Source organism: Homarus americanus, unplaced genomic scaffold (assembly GCF_018991925.1).
Source record: "Homarus americanus isolate GMGI-L3 unplaced genomic scaffold, GMGI_Hamer_2.0 scaffold45698, whole genome shotgun sequence".
NCBI classification, from domain to species: Eukaryota; Metazoa; Arthropoda; class Malacostraca; order Decapoda; family Nephropidae; genus Homarus; species Homarus americanus.
Genome location: NW_024735554.1, coordinates 9,219,519 through 9,239,135, shown reverse-complemented (window position 1 = coordinate 9,239,135; position 19,617 = coordinate 9,219,519). Strand labels below are relative to the sequence as shown.

General features: G+C 37.8%; 1 protein-coding gene across 1 annotated transcript; it reads right to left on the bottom strand.

Annotated features, from left to right (window-relative positions):
- Positions 1-183: 183 nt before the first annotated feature.
- On the bottom strand, positions 184-18,484 carry LOC121871498 (phenoloxidase 3-like). The gene is made up of 15 exons (XM_042373886.1): positions 18,409-18,484; positions 16,250-16,360; positions 15,680-15,851; positions 15,256-15,362; positions 14,897-15,010; positions 12,951-13,153; positions 12,684-12,834; positions 11,189-11,293; positions 10,687-10,869; positions 9,070-9,198; positions 8,416-8,601; positions 7,556-7,694; positions 6,239-6,343; positions 3,385-3,512; positions 184-2,694 (listed from the first exon to the last, which is right to left on the bottom strand). The coding sequence occupies exons 2-15, from the start codon at positions 16,349-16,351 to the stop codon at positions 2,467-2,469; spliced, it is 2,052 nt and encodes a 683-aa protein (XP_042229820.1). The 5' UTR covers positions 16,352-16,360; positions 18,409-18,484; the 3' UTR covers positions 184-2,466.
- Positions 18,485-19,617: the final 1,133 nt, after the last annotated feature.

Here is a 19,617-nt window from a genome sequence, read left to right as displayed (position 1 = left end):
TGATCGGCGGGTTTCTTAGCATCCCGGGATTCTGGGACAAACCAGGATATTTCCCGGGATCCCAGGATTTCCCTCATCAGGTGATATTTGTCCTAACTAATGCTATATGCTAACCCTATACTTCATTAATGTAGTATCTGTAGAGTATTTGATAGGCAATTGATTTGATAAATTATATTACAGTGAAGCAAAGTTCTCTTTATTAAGTTGCATACTGGTGTAAAAATAGGTACATAATATGATTAAACAAGCAAATTTTTAATTAATCTCATTCCGTTAGCCTTAAAAGAAACTCACAGACATTTGGAATAACATTCAAAGTTAGCTATTATAAAAAATAAGAATTCTATATTTAATGCCATTTGGAAGCCACATTCTACAAAAACCTAAAGCGATCACTCGAATGACCTGTGAAAAAAATAATAGCATAAAATCATTTGTGCACACAAGCCACACAGTTACGCACACATCAAAAGTTGTTCATGAAATAACTCTTCAAGAAGCACAGACAGTCAATCTCATTCTGTTAGCCACAAAAGAAACTCATGATATTTGGAATGACATTCAAAGTCAGCCATTATAAAAAAAAAATTCTATGCCATTTGGAAGCCCTACTCTACAAAAAACTTAAAGAGAACACTTGAATGACCTGCGTTTTTGTATTTTACATGGTGCAAATCAGAGTTAAGGAATAACAATAAGAATCCCGGGATTTGAACCAAATTCCCGGGAAAAAACATAACCACTTACGCCCGGGATCCCGGGAAGGAAACCCTAATGTAGACAGCGTGTTTGGTGTTTGTGGCCGCTCATTTTATTTATTTTTATTTTTTTAAGAAGTTAAATACGTAACAAAAGAAGCCGACACTCATAGTAATTAATATTTAATTTGATGTGTGCAGAGTGTGTAAGAGGGAATTATCAAAAGACGAGGCTGTGTGAATAACTACTTCACTATGAGAACATTGGCTAAAAAAAGAAAGCAACTGTATAGATAAAAACTATTGACCGAGATGACACGAGGGTCTGGGAGTGTGTTCCCAGAGTATGGTAAGGAAGGACATTGCTGGAGGCTGTGTTAGGTATCTGATAAGAGAGTGTGATGTGTGTAAGAAAGATGAAGCTGGAAATAAACAAGGATGGATTGTATCACCAGGTTACAGAGCAGTCATTAAAATTGTTGGTTAACGGAAATAATAATAGATTTTATTGTTAGCAATGATCTTCTATCGGGATGATTTCATTTGCAATTCTTGACTTAGAAAAAATATAATAACAATATGGTGAACGAAGCTGAGACAACGTAAAATGTGAGCGTGATGTTACAGCCAAGCTGGTCTTTTTTAGTGAAACAGAAGACAAAATACAGACAAAAAGAAGCTTAAGGGATTTACTGTATATCTGCATAACACCTTCAGTCGAGGCTGAGTTACTACACCAGTTCTGTGAGTCAGGCAGACTGCTAGAACTTTTGTGAAACTAATAAGAGGAAAACACAAGGTGTCAGGTTTCGGGACTTAAGTGGCATGATTCACATTACGGTATGTTGGTGATACTTGTGACTGTAACACCTGATTGGACAATAAAGTGAATGGAAGTTTTACAAGTCTCTATAATGAAGTAAACAAAATATCAATCAATAAAGCACATCATTATTATATATTTAATAACAAACGTGTTTATCGTATTAAATGCATGATTTATTCTACAAGTGTCACACACACACACACACATTGTATTTTCTTTAATCACAAATCTCAACAATGTTGGAGAAGGCCCACATTAAGTATGTACAGTTAGACCACAGTCAAGGTCCAAACAGTGCAATTAATCTCTTTTTAATTGTGATTTCTCATATAAGCACAAAAACTCTCTTTATAAACATTTTATTCTTAATACAGGATACTTGAGGACACTGAATAACTTTGATGCTTATGATAATAGTCAGTTTAATGATGATCTTTGTCATCTTAGTGTAGACTATTTGGTTTATGTACCCTAAACATTAGCTGATTTTACGGAATTATCTTCATATTTCAAAAATTTATGTGCCATTACTAAGGCAAATGCGTATATTGTAATGTATGATACAGAGCTAACTTATTTGACACGAGGTTTAATAATGGTGATATTAATAACAATAATAATAATAATAGAAACAATTTGTGGTGTCTATAGTGGCGTTATACAGACACACTGTTGAGAATTACAACAGTTCACTACTCACTCCAACAACTTATCATCAGCAAAGAGCTTTAATAAACAATGAAATAACTCACACAAATATTTCAGATTTTTTCTATGTTATCATATTAGAATGTATACATTTCAATACAAACTTTTGCTTCTTGTATAGTTTGTGGTTTCTAAAATCTGGATAAGTGTGGCTCTACCTTGTCTTGTGTCACACTTTAAGGTCTTCGTACTTAGAAGAATTAAAATTATGTGACTTGTATTTTAGATGTTCTACTTCACCAGTTTGTCGGCGAGGAAAGTGATGGTAAGGTCTTGCATCATTATGTTGTCAAGTCGTGCATAGTCAGCAGTTGTGAGGACGCCAGCATCGAGGAGAACTGGTGGAGGGCGACGGTCGAAGGGGAAGCCCATTGGTCTACTGTCAGGAAACTTGGCATCCAGGACCCCACAGAAGGACACGGCGTTGGCACAACTTCTCGCTCCTTGTGCCTGCTCCACCTGTGAAGGGCAGCAAGGCAATCATGATTTATTTAACCATCTTACTTCAGTCCCTTCTACCTGCATGGCGCCGAACACGAGCTGGACCACTATTAAAGGACCAAGGTCAGAGTAGCTATAGTTCACTCAGCAGACATAGATACCTCATGGGACAAACCTTAATGTTGCTTTTACACACACACACACACACACACACACACACACACACACACACACACACACACACACACAATCACCCTTAGGATATGCAAACCAGAATGATAAATTTTGCTCCCTTCAAGTTGCCGTAACTCCCTCAGGTGTATTTGGAATGTGCTGATTTTCTCTCAATTTAAACCATTGTTACATATTCTTGTCTATCAGAGTCATTGCTTCATAAAGAAACAAGTTTCACAGAAAGAAAGATGAGTTGGTACTTTTGGCGCTTAACTCAAAAAGATTTGTCTAAATATAACTAAATTAATGTGCTGGGTTTTTAGGTCGAGACTCTGAGGTTGTTCTCTTGGTACTGAGCAGTTGAACCTGATTTTACAGAACCAGGCTTAGGTATGGCTGGAAGGTTTGTGGAAAACAAAATAAGATCACTTGTCAACCAAAAGAGTTTAGATTTACTAACACTTAATTGCATGTGAGCAGCAGCAGCAACTTTTAGATATTATAAAAGAATAATACTGACGACAAGTGACTGACCTTGTCCTTCTCGAAGTCTGTAATCATGTAGAAGAGCTGGTAGGCCATACCCTCAGGTTTTCCTCGGGGTAGCAGGAGGTGCTGTGGCCATCCACACCCACAGAAATCAAACTCGGTAGCTTCAGTTCCTGGAAGAAACGGAAATATGATGGAAAGGGACTCTTATGCATTTTACAATTTTCATAGAGGAGACTACAACAACCATCGATTCAAAGAACTATATACTGGAGGTGGTGTAAAATTCATCACCTCGGACATGAGTCATTACATTATCCAGTCCCAAAAAACCATAGGGTAATATTTGAACACAACCTCACTCCTGATCATTCTTTGCAACACTTGTTTTCTGTGCACCTTCAGGACTATTTAAAATTGTCATTACATACTTAAAACTCCAAACCCTTTCCAACTCTCACATCTCTACTTTCTTTTAAAACCTCGCTTTATCTTGTATAGCATTTACCTTCACTTCCTTCCTCACATACAAACTACTGTACTGTACTTAGTTCCCTCACTATGTCTTGTTGGTCTTATGCCATATTAATAATAATACTGTAATAATAATAATACAAAATATAAAAAAATAGAATAATAATAATTTAGTAAAGTTGTCATACAAGTTTGCAAATGATAAGCATGTATAATTATAAACTATGCTGTGGAGTATAAAGTTTCATGTGCCCTAGACACTGCATGTAAACAGCAGTGGTAAACAGTAAGGCAATGTAACCAACTGCTCATTTTATTCTATTCCTCACTGGTCGCTCTGTGCCGTAACATGGTACTGTACTGTAGTGCATTCTCTTCGCCTTTAGTGTAAGAACATTAAATATGCCTTTAATGTTTCATGTCTTAGAGGAGCATTAATATTTTTAAAGTGATTTATAAAATATTTTATTTTAGTTTTTAATAAGAGATGATCAGGTGAAGAGAGCCTAGAGTACACAAATCAACAGCATTGACGTAGCCCACGACACTACTTGTTTTATTGCTCCGCGAATTCATTTCTTGGAGAAGCATTAAATACTCTTAATACTGTATGCTTCATTAAATAAGCTTTGAAATGGTTAATAAATAAATATAAAACGTAGATACTCCTTCCGCTGATGAAAACATAGTTCCCTGACAGCAATAGATGGCAGTACGAGCAGGCATACCTTCTGGCAGCCAACCACTATGCTGTTCTCTTGTGACATGAGTAGTTGGAGGAGAGAGAGGAAAGTGGAAGGGTGAGAAGGGAGAGAGGAAGGAGGAGAAAAGAAGGATAAGAGAGGAATGATGAGAGAGGAGAGAGGAAGCATGAGAGAGGAGAGAGGCAGCATGAGAGAGGAGAGAGGAAGCATGAGAGAGGAGAGAGGAAGGATGAGAGAGGATAGAGGAAGGATGAGAGAGGAAAAAGGAAGGATGAGAGAGGAGAGAGGAAGGATGAGAGAGGAGAGAGGAAGGATAATAGAGGAGAGAGAAAGGAGAGAGAGGAAATAGAAAAAAAGGCGTTAAAAAAGGTGGAGAGAAAGAAGAAGTAAAGACTGGTCAAAGAAAGTTGGTTTAAAGATAAATTAAAAATAATAATAATTTAAAACAAAGGAGAAACGTAAGGATACAAGGTGACTGGTGAATCAACCTTCAGTCGAATCGGGGGGTTGTGCGTATTATGTGACGTTGTTGGCCGTAGTGGAAGAAAAGTGTAGTAAGGGACTCGTTTATTATCCCGGGTGAGACGACCAACCCGCTGTATTAGAAGATACTCTTGCCATCTATTCTGATTTTCTCATCCCCTGGCACACTATCTTTCAGTTAGCCGCTCGAACCTATCATGTAATTATTTTTATGATATTCCAATTATTATTATTACAGATTATTATTATTATTATTATTATTAAAAATCTTCTTATTCTCTTTATTATTATTTATACTCTTATGATTTTGCTGCCAGTATCAGTGTAAAAGCAATTAAGTAATCATAGGCATATGGTCTAGCTATTTATTGAGGGGGGGGGAGGAATACAAGAATTAAATAAAATAGTTAAAGAAAATAATAAAAAAATTAATGATTGTAATTATCACCATTCTCTTTCGCCCAAGCTATTACAGTATATTAGTGAATACAAGTATATATGTGTGTGTAAAGGTTTTCAGCTTAATATGGCAAGTAGATATATTACAGGTGACTAGGCTATACAACAGTTTCAAGCAACAAATTGGTACTTGTCTCTCCACATCCGGTTTCCTGGCCGAGAGTTACGCCCGTAATATTAAACAACATCTTCTCTTGAAGAGGGTCGTCGTGTTTCAACCTGAGTTTTAAACTAAATGAGTCCTGAGGGACACCGCAGTACAGTACTTAACGGGGTGGTGTGGCGGTAAAATTAACTAATTCCATTAATATAAAATAATTTTATTGGAATTAGTTAATTTTACCGCCCGTTAAGTACTGTATTGCGGTGTCCCTTAGGACTCATTTAGTTTAAAACTCGGGTTGAAACTCGACGACCCTCTTCCTCCTGTTGCACCTTATATATTTGCTGCATGCATAATAAAATCCACTTTTTTATGTTTTTTATCCTTTGGAAATATATCAATATCAAATTTTTATCATGTAGTCTGTAATTTAATATGCATCTAGATATGGCGCATTTATCAGGCATTGTCACAAACCCTCACACAACGACAGCCAGCCAGTAACTTAACCCCCCACCATCGGGCCGCAGACCAGACGACGAAAGGCGCGGCGAAGGACGTAGTTTCGACTTGAAGTGGGTTGAATTGGTTTAATTAGACTTTTAGTCGAATTTTATACCATCTTCCTATTTCCCAGTCAAGGAACACTGCCCAAATAATCCAACTCTCCACTTACCTGGGGTCATAGGCCTCGAGTCCAGGTCCCTGAATGTGAAGTCAGTGGGGTTGGTGATGGAGGAGTCCTTTGAGGAGCGCACTATCTGGTTCTTGCCGGGGTTCACTGTTGGAAGGTCACTGGCGTTAATTTACAGCTATGAGAGCCATCACTCATACAATAAATAAACAATAACTCAGTGTAAATACTAAAGATTTAGTTGTATGTAACTGTACAAGCAACTTGAGCAAGAAATATCCACAATGCGTTTGAGGACCGTCGGCCAAGAGGTTCAGAAGTAATACAGATACATGTACGGTATTTATGAATATTCGATGGATAATGGATGGAAGATCTAGAGGAGTCCTCAGGAGGTACATTTATTAGTCTACTAATTATTCATCACAATGTATGTTGGTGTATATTTTTTTTTGCTCTTTTATGTACAATATATGTACAATTCAGTATTTATATGCAGTATTTATATGCATGTACAGTACAGTTACCCACGTAATGTTCCTCACCTCACAGGTGACTAGGTGCATGTGGCAGGGCCGCAACTGGGGGATGGTGGAGGGACAACAGTATCCAACAACATAATTATACCATAAACATATAATATCAAAAGGACATTTAAATGTAAAGTCCCCCTCCACCATCCCCCAGTTGGGGCACCTTGACTGCGGCGGTGCCGCACATACCAAGGATTGCTCGTGAGGCAAGATACATAATATGTACTGTGCAATACGTACAGTATATACAGGCAACTGTACATAAATCCATAACCAAGGTTCTTATTCACTGATTTCAAAAACTAAATCTAATTTTATTAGATTTTGTGTACAGTACAACTTAAAATTCCTGCATATTTGCAAGTTATGACCCTTGTTTTACAAATGTTACAAATTGCTTTATGTTCAGTAACTTGAAAATTACTTAAATGATCAAAATCAAATTCAGTAAACAATTTCCTGTTAATTTCATCTTTTTTTAATTTGGAGAATATTCATTTTACAAAAACAGTTGTATTACAAGAGGGGTTTTCCGTTTTTAAGGCAAAGACTCCTGTTTCCTCACTAACTTAGCACGATTCGATACTGTTGGTGGAGGAGCGATGCAAGAAAATGGAACGAGTGCTTCAAGTACTCTCCCTTCACCTTTGGCAGAGTGAGTTATATCAACATGAACATCTTAATCATCAACTTCTTATATCTAAAAGTCATACAGCAAAGTTATATTTCAGAAAGCTTCTGCGTAACAGTGTTATTATATAATCCTTAATGGCTGTGATATAACTATTACTTATAGTATGTACGTCAAGTGTGACTCATAACTTACACGTGTGGTTGAACTTGTCCATCTCGGCCCATAAGATACGCTGCTCCATGAAGGGCATCTCCGCCCCCGACCCATTGTGTTTGGGTGCCAGGAAGATCCTTACTGTTACAACCTTTGGATTCGGTTCAGTGTTGGTTACCTGTAAACGAGAAATTGTTATTCAGCCCCAATTTCAACAGTCAGTCACACAGTCCTTTCTTGTAGATACCAAATATCTTCATTCCTTTCTCATTTCTGTATAGGATAGAACAAGAAACAAAGAAAATGAAGCAAAGTTATAGGGAAGGTGGAACAAGGCCACTATGGAGAGCAACAGGAAAGAGCTGAAGACAACAAATGAAAATATGTACCAGGTTCTGTTTTCAACTTCCATATACATTATCTATAAAGAATCCTGAAACTCCATTATGATTTGTAATGCCTCCTATCGATTCTTTGTGCATACCAAGCTGAACCCCCAAGTTCTTTCAAGTTGACAACATCATGTACGAAACAACTCCAGTCTACACAATCAACAATACAGAGTTCGTTACTCCACCTATATACTAGACTATTTTTTCTTGGCCTTCCCTTCACTTTCTTGCCCCCAATTGTGTGATCTGTCGTGTGCTCAATATGCCCAAATCCTCTTCTGCCTGTGTACATCATCAATCTTGACTCTACCAATTACCCGAACTCCCATAATGATTCAGAGGCTGTTTGTTTCTACGTTTAATCTACCACTTGTCCTAGATGTAAATTTTGATCAAGTATCATTCCTTTCCTACAACTACCTGTTCCTCGCCTACGGACAATTCTGTAGCACATCTTACACGACTAATCAATAGCCTTTCATGTACACTCCCATTGCAAGAACTCACCTCAATGTGGTAGTTGAAGGGGACGCTATCCAAATGGGTGAGGCGTAATATGACAGGTTTGGGGGAGCTGAAGTCAATGCCTCGACTAGCTTCAAAATCACGCGTACTCCAGCCAGTGGTCAATTTGTTGATCTCTCTCTTGCTGGTAACACTCACCTGGTTCATTACCACACCAGGCATTGACAGCTGATGCAAAAAGATGAAAGGTAATAATAATCTTCCCTAGTCTAAAACATATGGCGGAAAATAATTATTAGAACAAAGGTACCAGGATATACCATCATGGTGCTTCAAATCTTCTTTAACAAAATCTTTGACATTACACAAAACAATACTTAAGCTCAGTAGCACCGAGATGAGAGATCCCGTTGTCTTGGCCTTACTGTTCATTATCTGATTATATTCTCAAGATGATCAATGGTGGACATATTGTGCAGTTCTGATATCAGGATTTGGAGATAAGATGAAACAGATGATTTGGAAATTATTACTGCGCGTGACCTAAAATTCATTGCTGTGTAAATCTTAAACTCAGTAAATTTTCACATTAAAAAATGTAAAGTTCTTAAGGTAACAGGTTTCTAGCATTGGTAACCAAGCAGGTGTCCATAAAGAAAACAATAACCAAAGATAATGACAGAATGGTACACTTACATCTTCCATGGTGTATGGTCTCTGTGTCAGCTTGTATGCCTGAAACACATCGTCAATAAACTTGTGCAACCGGTAGAACACAGGGTCCCTCATGGAGGTCGCTGGATCCCCCAATACTCCCAACTCCTCCTGTGAAATCAATTTATTGTGTGTTTTTTTGTTTCCTTGTGGTTATCAGCATATACTTGGATCACTCGCACCTACAGTGATTTATTTGCATATATATATATATATATATATATATATATATATATATATATATATATATATATATATATATATATATATATATGATAAATCACACGGAAAAAGAAAAGCTAAGGTGCTCCTTTCTTTTCCCGTGTGATTTTTATCAAGATTTATCTTATCCACGTTTTCATTGTGATCTACATATATATATATATATATATATATATATATATATATATATATATATATATATATATATATATATATATATATATATGAATTCTTGTTCCCTGAATGTACTGTATATTATGTCATGAATGTTTTTCAGACACTTGTGCTTATTACTGTTCCATGTTCAAAGCACCAATGATGACATTATTTATAAAAAAAAATATTAATGAATATCACAGCAGATGCGGAGTTGGTAAGAAATTTGTATTTTTATGATGTTTATTAATATTCATCAAAGTCGAAAATCGAGTGAAGTAATGGTAAAACCTTTATAAATATTGCTTCAGATATTCAAGGGTACAGCACACAAAAGTAAAGAGTGAAAGTTTAGATAATCCAATTAACTGTAAAGAAATTACTTAAGATGCGAGGAAAAACATTTAGAGGCCAACACACATTTTCATTTATAAACAGCTATAATACTTGTCAAACAACTTTTTTGACTGGAGACGTGTAAATTACCTCTCAAATGAATCGATACATCATGTAGCTAAATATTTAATAGCGATAAAATTATGAGTTTTTCGTGATCTACAGTATGTCCGTTGGTGCAGCGTTGTAGCCATGTGCATTATTGTACAGTGCATCAGAGGCGAGACTTTGAAAATATATCAATAAATTAAGGCTTCATCTGAAAAAAATTGTATATCTTACATTGCGAAAAGAATAAAATTTGCTATGAATTCTCCACCGAGTTAGCATCCCTCACTCAGAAAACAATATTTAAACAATATCTATGAATTGTAATGATTGACAAGGATAACAAAAGTGGATGGAGCATAACCGATAGATTATTTTGTATCTATTACTGACATGTACAATATTTATCTATTATTAATGTGTACACAACAAGTATCTATCATTAATATGTTCAACATTTATTTGTTATTAATAGCTTCAACACGTATTTATCAAAGAATTTTCCCCAATTAATTGGAAAATAACTCTGTTTTTAGCAATACTCAGGGTGGGATCACAAAGCTTCACCAGATGGTCTGACTATGAGTAAAGATGACAGTTTGCATCACGTGCTGTAGTGCTGCATTTAGTTATAAGTGAATAAAGGATATGATTTTACCATTACAATGACCCTAACCGTCTGTTAGACATTATCATTTCCCCATTGTTTAAGTAGTGATATTTGCATATTTGTTACTACAGTTGCAGAGATTATAGTTCCTGAAGAGTGTGGGTTACCTTGTGGGCATTGTCATTGTCGTGAGAGAAAGAAATAAGCACATGACACATGTTGTGAAGGTCACCGTAGAACTGGTAATGAGGACTGAGGTCAGCATCTGCCTCTAATGTATCACCCAGTATGTCAACCCCTCGTTTTCCCGATGTGACGTCATCAGACAGAGGGATTGTGTCACCATTTGGCTGCCGAGAAAGAAATGTATAATTCATTACGGTTAGTTACTGAATAAACTTTATCACTATTTAAATATTATTTTTCTCTATCATTTCCAGATAAATAAAACTTAAAACAAGGAAATAAGTTTGTACACATCATGTTTAACTGGCTGGCTTACTCTGCTGTGCCCGGGTGCATGACAGGAGAGTGCGTGACCATCCCCTGGACCATTAGCACCTCTCAACCAAATAGAAGCGCACTATTTTCATACTGTATACATAAGCAGCCTGCAGACAGGCAAACAGACAGAAAGTATGATATATTCAGTATAGATAAATGACTCACATTTTTCATGTAGCCCTGGTGGATGGCATCCAACAATCGGCTGCGCCAGACCTCCAATTCAGTAATGTCAAGTGGCTGTAATCCAAAGTCATTACGCCGGAAGTCCTGGAGTGAAATAGCAATTTAGTACAGTGTACTCTAATAATTGTCTTTAAATCCTGTGCTATCAGTAGTGAAGCCCATAACGTGTGCTATTTGACCTAATGTTAGCACATAAATTACGCATGGCACAAAAAGGGTGTCGAATTAGTCAGGTTCAAGTATATGTATGTATGTATGATATTACAGATGTTTCATCTATTACAGTACAGTACAGTACAGTACGGGCCTCCTCTGTGATTGGCCCTCTCGCTACGCTCACCCCAAATCCTGATCCTCGTAAATTGTATAAATACGGCCATGCCTGGACAGGGAGACCAGGAAGGCCTTCTTAAGTCACACAGACACACTAGACAAGATGCTCTCCATAGTGGGACCACCTCCAATCCTAAATCCGGTCTGGCTGCTCCAGGAGCTCCAGCCGGAACCACCAAACGGGCCGCCTATAGGCAAACGCCCGTGTCGGACTACGGTCCGACATTCTCAACAACAACGACAGGGAGACCATCCTACTCTGACCTACAGGACCAGCAAGATCTCTCTCCAGCACCTCACCACCCAGCTTCCTCAGAGAGCTCCTCGCCCTACAGGACCTCTGAGCAAGCAACACCTCACCCAGTAGTAACTCCTTAGCGCTACTCTGTACATTAATATATAAACAGAAAACGCATCGTGAGTTTCTATTCTACCTCATTCCTGAGTGTGAGATATCTACATGTGCGTACGTTGTGTGGCCATACGAAGAGATAATAGACATCTAAAGATAATTGACTACTGGCCACAATACAGTACGCTACACATCCACACTTTATTTTACTTCCAAATTCCATGGTATCTTCTGGAACTCTACATCTTTATTGTACTACGTAATTAGCATATAATTATTTTAATTTTATTTTAAACCTATAATCACAATATAATATACTGTACTTCTCAAACTCACTGCAGGCGGACAAGACTCATCTCCACCAGCTCAGTCACTCAACCAGTTGCCAGCTTTTCCAATTTCTCCTCGTTTACTTTAAAGAAATATGTACCAAACTAATTTATAACATTGGGCGTGCTAGAAAATAATGAAGTACAGCACCAGTAATTTAGTGAATTAAGTAAGGATATTGGTAGTGAAAAAATAATACATTTGTTTTAGCATATTTTCATTATTACTTTGGATAAATAATTACAAAAACAGGAAGATAAAATAATTTCGCAACTTTGGGATTTTGTCGTAAATTGAATCACGGGACACGATTTTTATTGTATCTCCACATTTTTCATAAAGGAAGAATGCCTGTACATGAACTTTTACATCGGGTTGATAATGAATTCAAAGTGCGAGGATTATTTGAGTCCCATAAACTTTCTTTAATTTGGATGTAGTGTTAAGAATGAGACTCACCTTCAAGTAGGTGTTGTCCTGACGGGTTCCCCAGGCCCGGCCAGAGTTGTTGACAGTCAGTTTAGAGAAGTAGCCATCTGGAATTGGGATGCGCCAGTTCTCCAGTTTCTCTACACGTCGAAGACCAACACTCAACCGTTCCATATCATACCTGGTACAGTAGCATCATGATTTTAACCATGATTACTGGGTCACTATGATTGTTCATAAACTAAAAGACAGTTTTTAAAGATATAAATGGCTAATCATCCTTTTATCCTCCCTTACCTGGCTATCATCTGCTGATGCATGTAGAAGAAAATTTCACCTTTTCGGTCGCGGATGAGGTCCATTTCAATAGGATACACAAGGTGCCAGTGCCAGTGGTGTACGTTCATACCGTAGTCTTCCCGCCAATAAGCCACTCGGTGTTCTGGTTTGATGGCACTGCTCGAGAAATCAGGTCCATGTTCGATCACGATCTGTGTCTCCTGAGGGGGGAGATTTTTTTTTTAACCAATAACCATGATTAGTCTTCACCCCATCCACTGGGGGAAGTGCCTTGCAGTTTGTAGCAAGGCAGTTGATTGGTTGGCAGATGTACATAGAAAGTCACTACAGTGCTTCAGTATTTATTCTATCGTATTTTTATTCTGATATTTTAAGGGATAACATCTATTCCGTGTTGATCTCTAATAATTTATGCACTTTAGGAAGCATAAACTAGCATGTGAAAAGCTCTGTCAACAAAATAATATCTTAAAAAAAACAGGAACATGATGAATATGTTTTGAGATGTAAACTCTCTCCACGTGACGTAACTCAGAGGGATGGAGGATGTCTGAAAAATTTTAATATTTTTTCTTGTTCAATTCCAGATATTTATTTTTTTATCAATAATTATTCTTGACAAAAATAAGTATACTGCAATTTTATCCCATCCTCTCCAAAATGGGCTTACATAATTTTATTTATCTAAGTCTATTTTCTACAGTACCACGGACTAAATTAACGAAATCAATTTTCTCACCTATTTCTAACCGAACCAAAGTTACTATAATGAAACTTATTTTAACTTAATATATCCGACCATCACCTAACGTTTGCTCTTGTAAAACCCAAGATCTAAAATTTTAAAAATGTGTTGTTTAGATCTTCAAAGCGCGTTTGGACCAAGATGTATAGTGTAACGGCGGGACTCTTAAACAAGCCAGTAGCTTCTCCCAGCTAAGTTGTAACTAGGCTGTAAGAGGATAACGTAAAGTTAATGTAATGTGACCACTGAGCAAACAATGTAATTTAGCGTCACCTAACGAATTCTTTGATACATTTCCATGAAAGTTGTTTCACCCAGATTCTCGATGGTCTTTGATCACTGTACATAACTGGACAGTCTAGTATCCATCTTTCAAAGCAAGGGCGTATCCAGTGGGGTCCTGGGGGTCCGGACCCCCCTTTTCACCAGAAAATTCCAGTACTTTTTCGTTTATGCAGTACTGCACTCAGGCATTTCTGTATAGTAAAAAATATTTACCATTGACTTCAGAATAATTTATCTCCTAGTATCAAGTGCGCATGGCTTCAAAATGGCCATGATACTGGTCAGAGTTCAAAAACAATTCTGGGGGGGCTTACAGCGCCCCCCATAAAACCCCCCAACTGGATGGGTGGCTGCGCTCACCATGTTCCCCCACCCACAACTTCTTAGACCCCCCCCCCCTTTTTTATATTCCTGGATCCGCCCCTGCAAAGTAACTGATTTTTTTTACACCACGATATTCCGATGACACTGACTGATACAAGAACACTTATGACAACACCAAGGATTATGATATTCCTTGGACAACACATGTGGTCAATCGGCTGACTTGGCTTAGTTGTCACAGACGCCATCAGAGGACCGCGGGGCTTCAAAGCGCGCATTTCAATCCACGAAAAGAGAAGTTGATTTACAAAGCAACCGATCTGAAGGGTTAATAAGTTATCGTAATTTTGTCATATATGTTATATTTACTAATGATTAAATCCGAAATAATGATTAACTAATTAATCGTAACCATGCCTAAGCCCCATGCCTTAGAACTGTGTACATTATACTCAGACCCAACTTACTGGCCTAACTCTTATTAGGTAATCTACCACTCATTCACATAATTACTATCTTTAGTGATTTGTTATATGACTTTAAATTTAAGAAATTGTGTTGTTATAAGTCTAAATCTACTCAGACTCACCTCATTTTCGTCTCGCCTGACGGCCTCTTGCTGTGATTTAATGAGATGTTCCACCGGTACAAACTTCTGTGGGAACACCTCCACCAGTGATGGCAGCCGGAAATTTCGTAATTCCTGTTGATGTAACACAATCAACTGATAGTAAAAAGTATTTTAAAAGGTGATAAAATGGGAAACGTGTGAAGTAAGCTGACAAAACTGTTGGTGTAGTTTTAACTTAATAATTACTGTGAAGAAAGATGTAAGTATACCAAGTACAGATTGATATATAGATAACAGTAAGTGTTTAGAAGGTAACTGGACGGAGAAACCCAGGGAAAATAACTTTGTATTAAATTGTGACCAACGAGTATAATTACCTTTTTGTGAAGGATGACAAAGGAGAGAGCGTAGATGAAGAGGCTCTCGTTGACAACACCCTTGACTCTGGCAGCGAACTGTACCAGGTCCTGTACCCCGGTGGTCTCTGGTCGGTGGTAAGACACACACACACACACACACACACACATGACATCAGTAAATCGTTCACCAGTCACATGATAATGTTGACAACTGACGCAATATGTCATGAAGTCCTCTACCTATCTACACATGACATTCATTGTATTTATATGACGCTGTTGCTAATAAGGTTGACTACACAGACTAATGTTTTATCCTTATGTAACACTGTGGCTACTAAAAGTAATGCACTGTATTTATATTTCCATGTATCAAGTGAAAAGTCTACAGAGAAATGATCAAATGTCAATATAAATTTAAACCAACTGTGGGTGTACTCACTCATGAAGGCATCGCAGAGATCTTTGGCGGCTCGACGATGTGTGCTGACGAAGAATGAGAAAGCGGAGCCGCGGGGGACAACGGTGGCAGTTCCTAACCTGCTGGGGTCAGCGTCAGGACGCTTCGGTAACGTGATGGCAGGCCTTGTACCTACTCTGGTAACCACCACAGGCTGCAATACACACAAAGTTGACGCGCTATTAATTTCCTTCTTTTGTTCAGGGACCAGCTGAGAGACGTTATGGTTGGAAAGTTAACCAACAAGACTAATTGTTTAATACTTGCACAACAAAGGTTATTTTCGGCATAACAATAATAAGGACGATTTTAAGATGAATCATCTCTTGCATGTCAACACACTAAGATACTATAAGCAATGATAGAAATAAATCAGATATTTATTACACTCAAATGTTTATTAATAAAGAACCGGGAACAGTGTGCTGCGAGAATTGTGGTCCAACAGCTACCTCGTTTACATAGAAACTAAATGACAACATGAAACAGAAGATGGACAATGAAAATTAATACTATATAAACAACAACAGTGGTTAAGCTAATTGTACTCACCCTTTCCTCCAACGCGAAGACGATGGATTCATTTGCCCGAGGTGTGGTAACTTCAGAATAGGGCTTCTCAAAGAGGCTCAACAGAGACTGTGCTTCAGACATCTTCTCTCACTGAAAACATTCACTGTCATTAATGATCGCCTTTGAACCAGTGTAAGAACCACTCCCGAAGTCACTCTGAAGAATTAGATAAGTGCCACAGTAAGTCATCTATTAGGTGCCTATTGACCTACCTTAGCAACCCCCAAAATAGGTCAAGTCAGCAACAAAGTGCATGTTGGCCTGTCATGTCCTAAGAGACATTAAAAAAATTAAGTCAAGTTAACCAAACTATGCATGTTGACCTGACCTAACATACCTCAGTGAACCTGGAGGTCACCTACAAAATTTAAGGTGATGTACACACGTATGATTAATATTGACCTACCGTGACCTTAAAGACCTGGAGAACTAGGTCAAAGTCACCATAATTTAAATACAAAATGTACACACGCATGATAAGATTGATCCACTATGCTATCAAGGACCTGAAAAACTATATCAAGGTCACATAATAAATTTGTTGTTTATGAGGCACTGTACCGATGACCTAATACAGGAGCAGGGAATAAAAGTATATAGATAGACTCTAGACTATCTAGAGAGACATAGACTATAGGGAAACACTCATTACCAGATGTCTTTCTCAGTTTCTTCACCACTGACAGATATTAGTGAAATATTTAGAGTCATATCAGGGATTGAGAGTTGGTAACACTGTTTTTCGAACCTGTGTGTGTGTGTGTTTGTTGCGGGAATTGATTTTTTTTTAATTTTGCCGCATACAGCAGCTAGTTTATTGTGTACTTCATACTCATCCTGTGAGCGGTAGCACAAAAAGGATTACCGAGTAGAGGCCACAAAGGGTGTTTATCAGTCCTTAGTGGTCAGGATATTATAGCGTTTAGTGTTACAGAGTATTTCTAGTACATTGTTTGCTTAATTTGGCACGTGGAAGTTTGATTAGCAACTACAGTAGATGCGAAATGTGGATACAGCTTTAGTATATCAGCTATCTTGCCATCAGAAATTAAGTGCTGCGCTATTGCATACACAGTATACTTGGATCTGTCCCTAAAATTTTATTTTCTGTCAAAAGTCTTATGCCCGGAGTTTTAATCACCCCCTTCCGTTGACCACAGAGCAGTGTACTGGGACCGCTGTTGTTTGTGTTTCATAAATGACATGCCGGACGATTCTAAGTTATGCAAGGAAATTTGGAATCTGATGGATTGTGAATTGCTGCAGGAAGGTCTCTTGTCAGCTTCAGGAGTGGTCAAAGAAATGGCTGTTAAGATTTAACGTATTACATGTCCTAACGGGACGTGGAAGCATCATTAACTGAGACCAAATGTGAGAAGGTCCCAGCTATTACAGTAGGTCTTATAAGAAGGGCGTTCACACACCTAGACTGTCCGACCCTCAGAAAGCACCCCAAAAGTGAAGTGCTTCCCCGTTTGTAGTAGACTACGGATCCCTGAGATATGCTAGAGACTGTCAGTTCATTTAAAATTTCGAGAGGAGGGCCACCAGACAGGTGCCTGCACTACGGCAGTGACGGCACTTCAGCTATTAACAGAGATATGACCGACCGCCCAAGCGGCTTTACGAAACAAGTGACGAAGAGGATAAAGTAAAGTGTGATTTTTTCCCCTGGTGTAAGCGAGTGATGTTAATAATCCTGATATCTCTATTCTAAACAAATTTGAGAGACTGTCGAGAGTTACATTTGTAACTGTAATGTTGTTTACGATTCAAGAAAATGAGAAATGGTTAAAAACCTTGCCAAACAGAGATTACCAATTTTATTCCTCTTTAATGTGGAAACATCATAATTCTGATTATGTCTAATGTTCAACAAATATAAAATTCTTAGGTGATTTGTCCTTTTTACTTCTTTCCTTTCAATCAGAATTTGATTAATCTCATTTAATTGGATATATAATTATATAAAACTGATTTTCATTGTATAGAAAATGCTACACTTGCGTGATAAACGATTTGTTTATAACTAAGTAGACACAAATCGGACTAACAATAAAAGTATGGCAGACAAGTTATAAAACGGCAAATAACGAAGTCTTCACCATGGGAACCAATAAGGACGAGGGATAACTAACCTGTTGGAAGACGTTGTGGTGACCCACTGAGGATGGCCTCGGTCGACACAACTCTTTATCATCTTGCCTCTCACAGGATTTACACCCACGTAACATTAACTCCCCGTGATTTTTCATTGTCACATTTTACAAATTGACGACTTTTATTATTTATTTAATTTCAGGAAAAGTATTTAATATTTTACATTATTATGTAAAGCATATAAGTTAATGTTTTATTCACTACATAAATCGGAATTGGCACCGCATTACATAAATGTGTATTGTGTAAGGGGCGGTATTACCATCAGAGCGTGTATTTCCCAAGAAACCTTGAAGTCCACAAACACAGGAAGTGTTGTCATTAAAAACAATATATTTGAGGCACCGGGTTTTTCAAAACGCATCTGAGTATCTACCACTCACCTCACTACTTATATAAAAAAACTATATTAATATCTTAAATGAAAAAATTTAATTTCAGTTTAAGTACGTTGTTGTGTTTTTGTGGGTCCGGTGTCGGGACGATAATAGCACTGGGCTGGCAGTCCATTGGGTCCGGATTGAAATCCTTATTGAGAAAGCAACATGTTATTGATAGAAGTGAGCCAGTACCAGTCTTATCACCATGTTACTTACAGCTTGTCGTAAGACCTAACCGCATTCCTATTATCCTGACCACAGGGGGAAATATGTCTATTCTGTCTCAAAACTGTTGTGACAACCCGCACGGCGGTCACCCTAGAAATTTCAATGTGTATAAGACAAGCCTAGCATAAATATAATTTTTGTTGCCTCTCGTGTAACGAGGATTGCCGGATCAAGGGCCACCTAGGCGTGATTTTGTTTAAGGTGTAGAAGTTGTCGCCAACAACAACCACAACAAGTTGCATGACCCAGTGTCAAGGAATAGTCCGAGAAGACCGGACAGCTCGCCAACTGCACTGGCTAATGATTACCCCGATTAACAACCAGGTTCTCAATTATTGCTGGGTAGACAGAGGCAAATATAAGTTACATTGTCAGGACACAGTCTCATGTGTACCTCTCCTAGTACAGCACATCACTAAAATGGCTGAATCTTATTTTTCTTGCGAACATTAATGATGAAAGGTATAAGCATTAAAGGAATGATAATTACCCAAAAGGCCAAAACAATAAATATTGGCTCTGTCTACTTCAGGAGATACAGACCCATTTCTGATAAAAAATAACTAATTGGTGATTTAA

Excerpts from the sequence above, each read along its gene's own strand:
- LOC121871498 (XM_042373886.1), bottom strand. The coding sequence starts at position 16,351 with ATGTCTGAAGCACAGTCTCTGTTGAGCCTCTTTGAGAAGCCCTATTCT. Across the intron at positions 11,294-12,683 it reads AGGACAACACCTACTTGAAG|GACTTCCGGCGTAATGACTT; the intron begins GTGAGTCTCATT and ends ATTTCACTCCAG. Across the intron at positions 10,870-11,188 it reads ACCAGGGCTACATGAAAAAT|CCAAATGGTGACACAATCCC; the intron begins GTGAGTCATTTA and ends CTTTCTCGGCAG.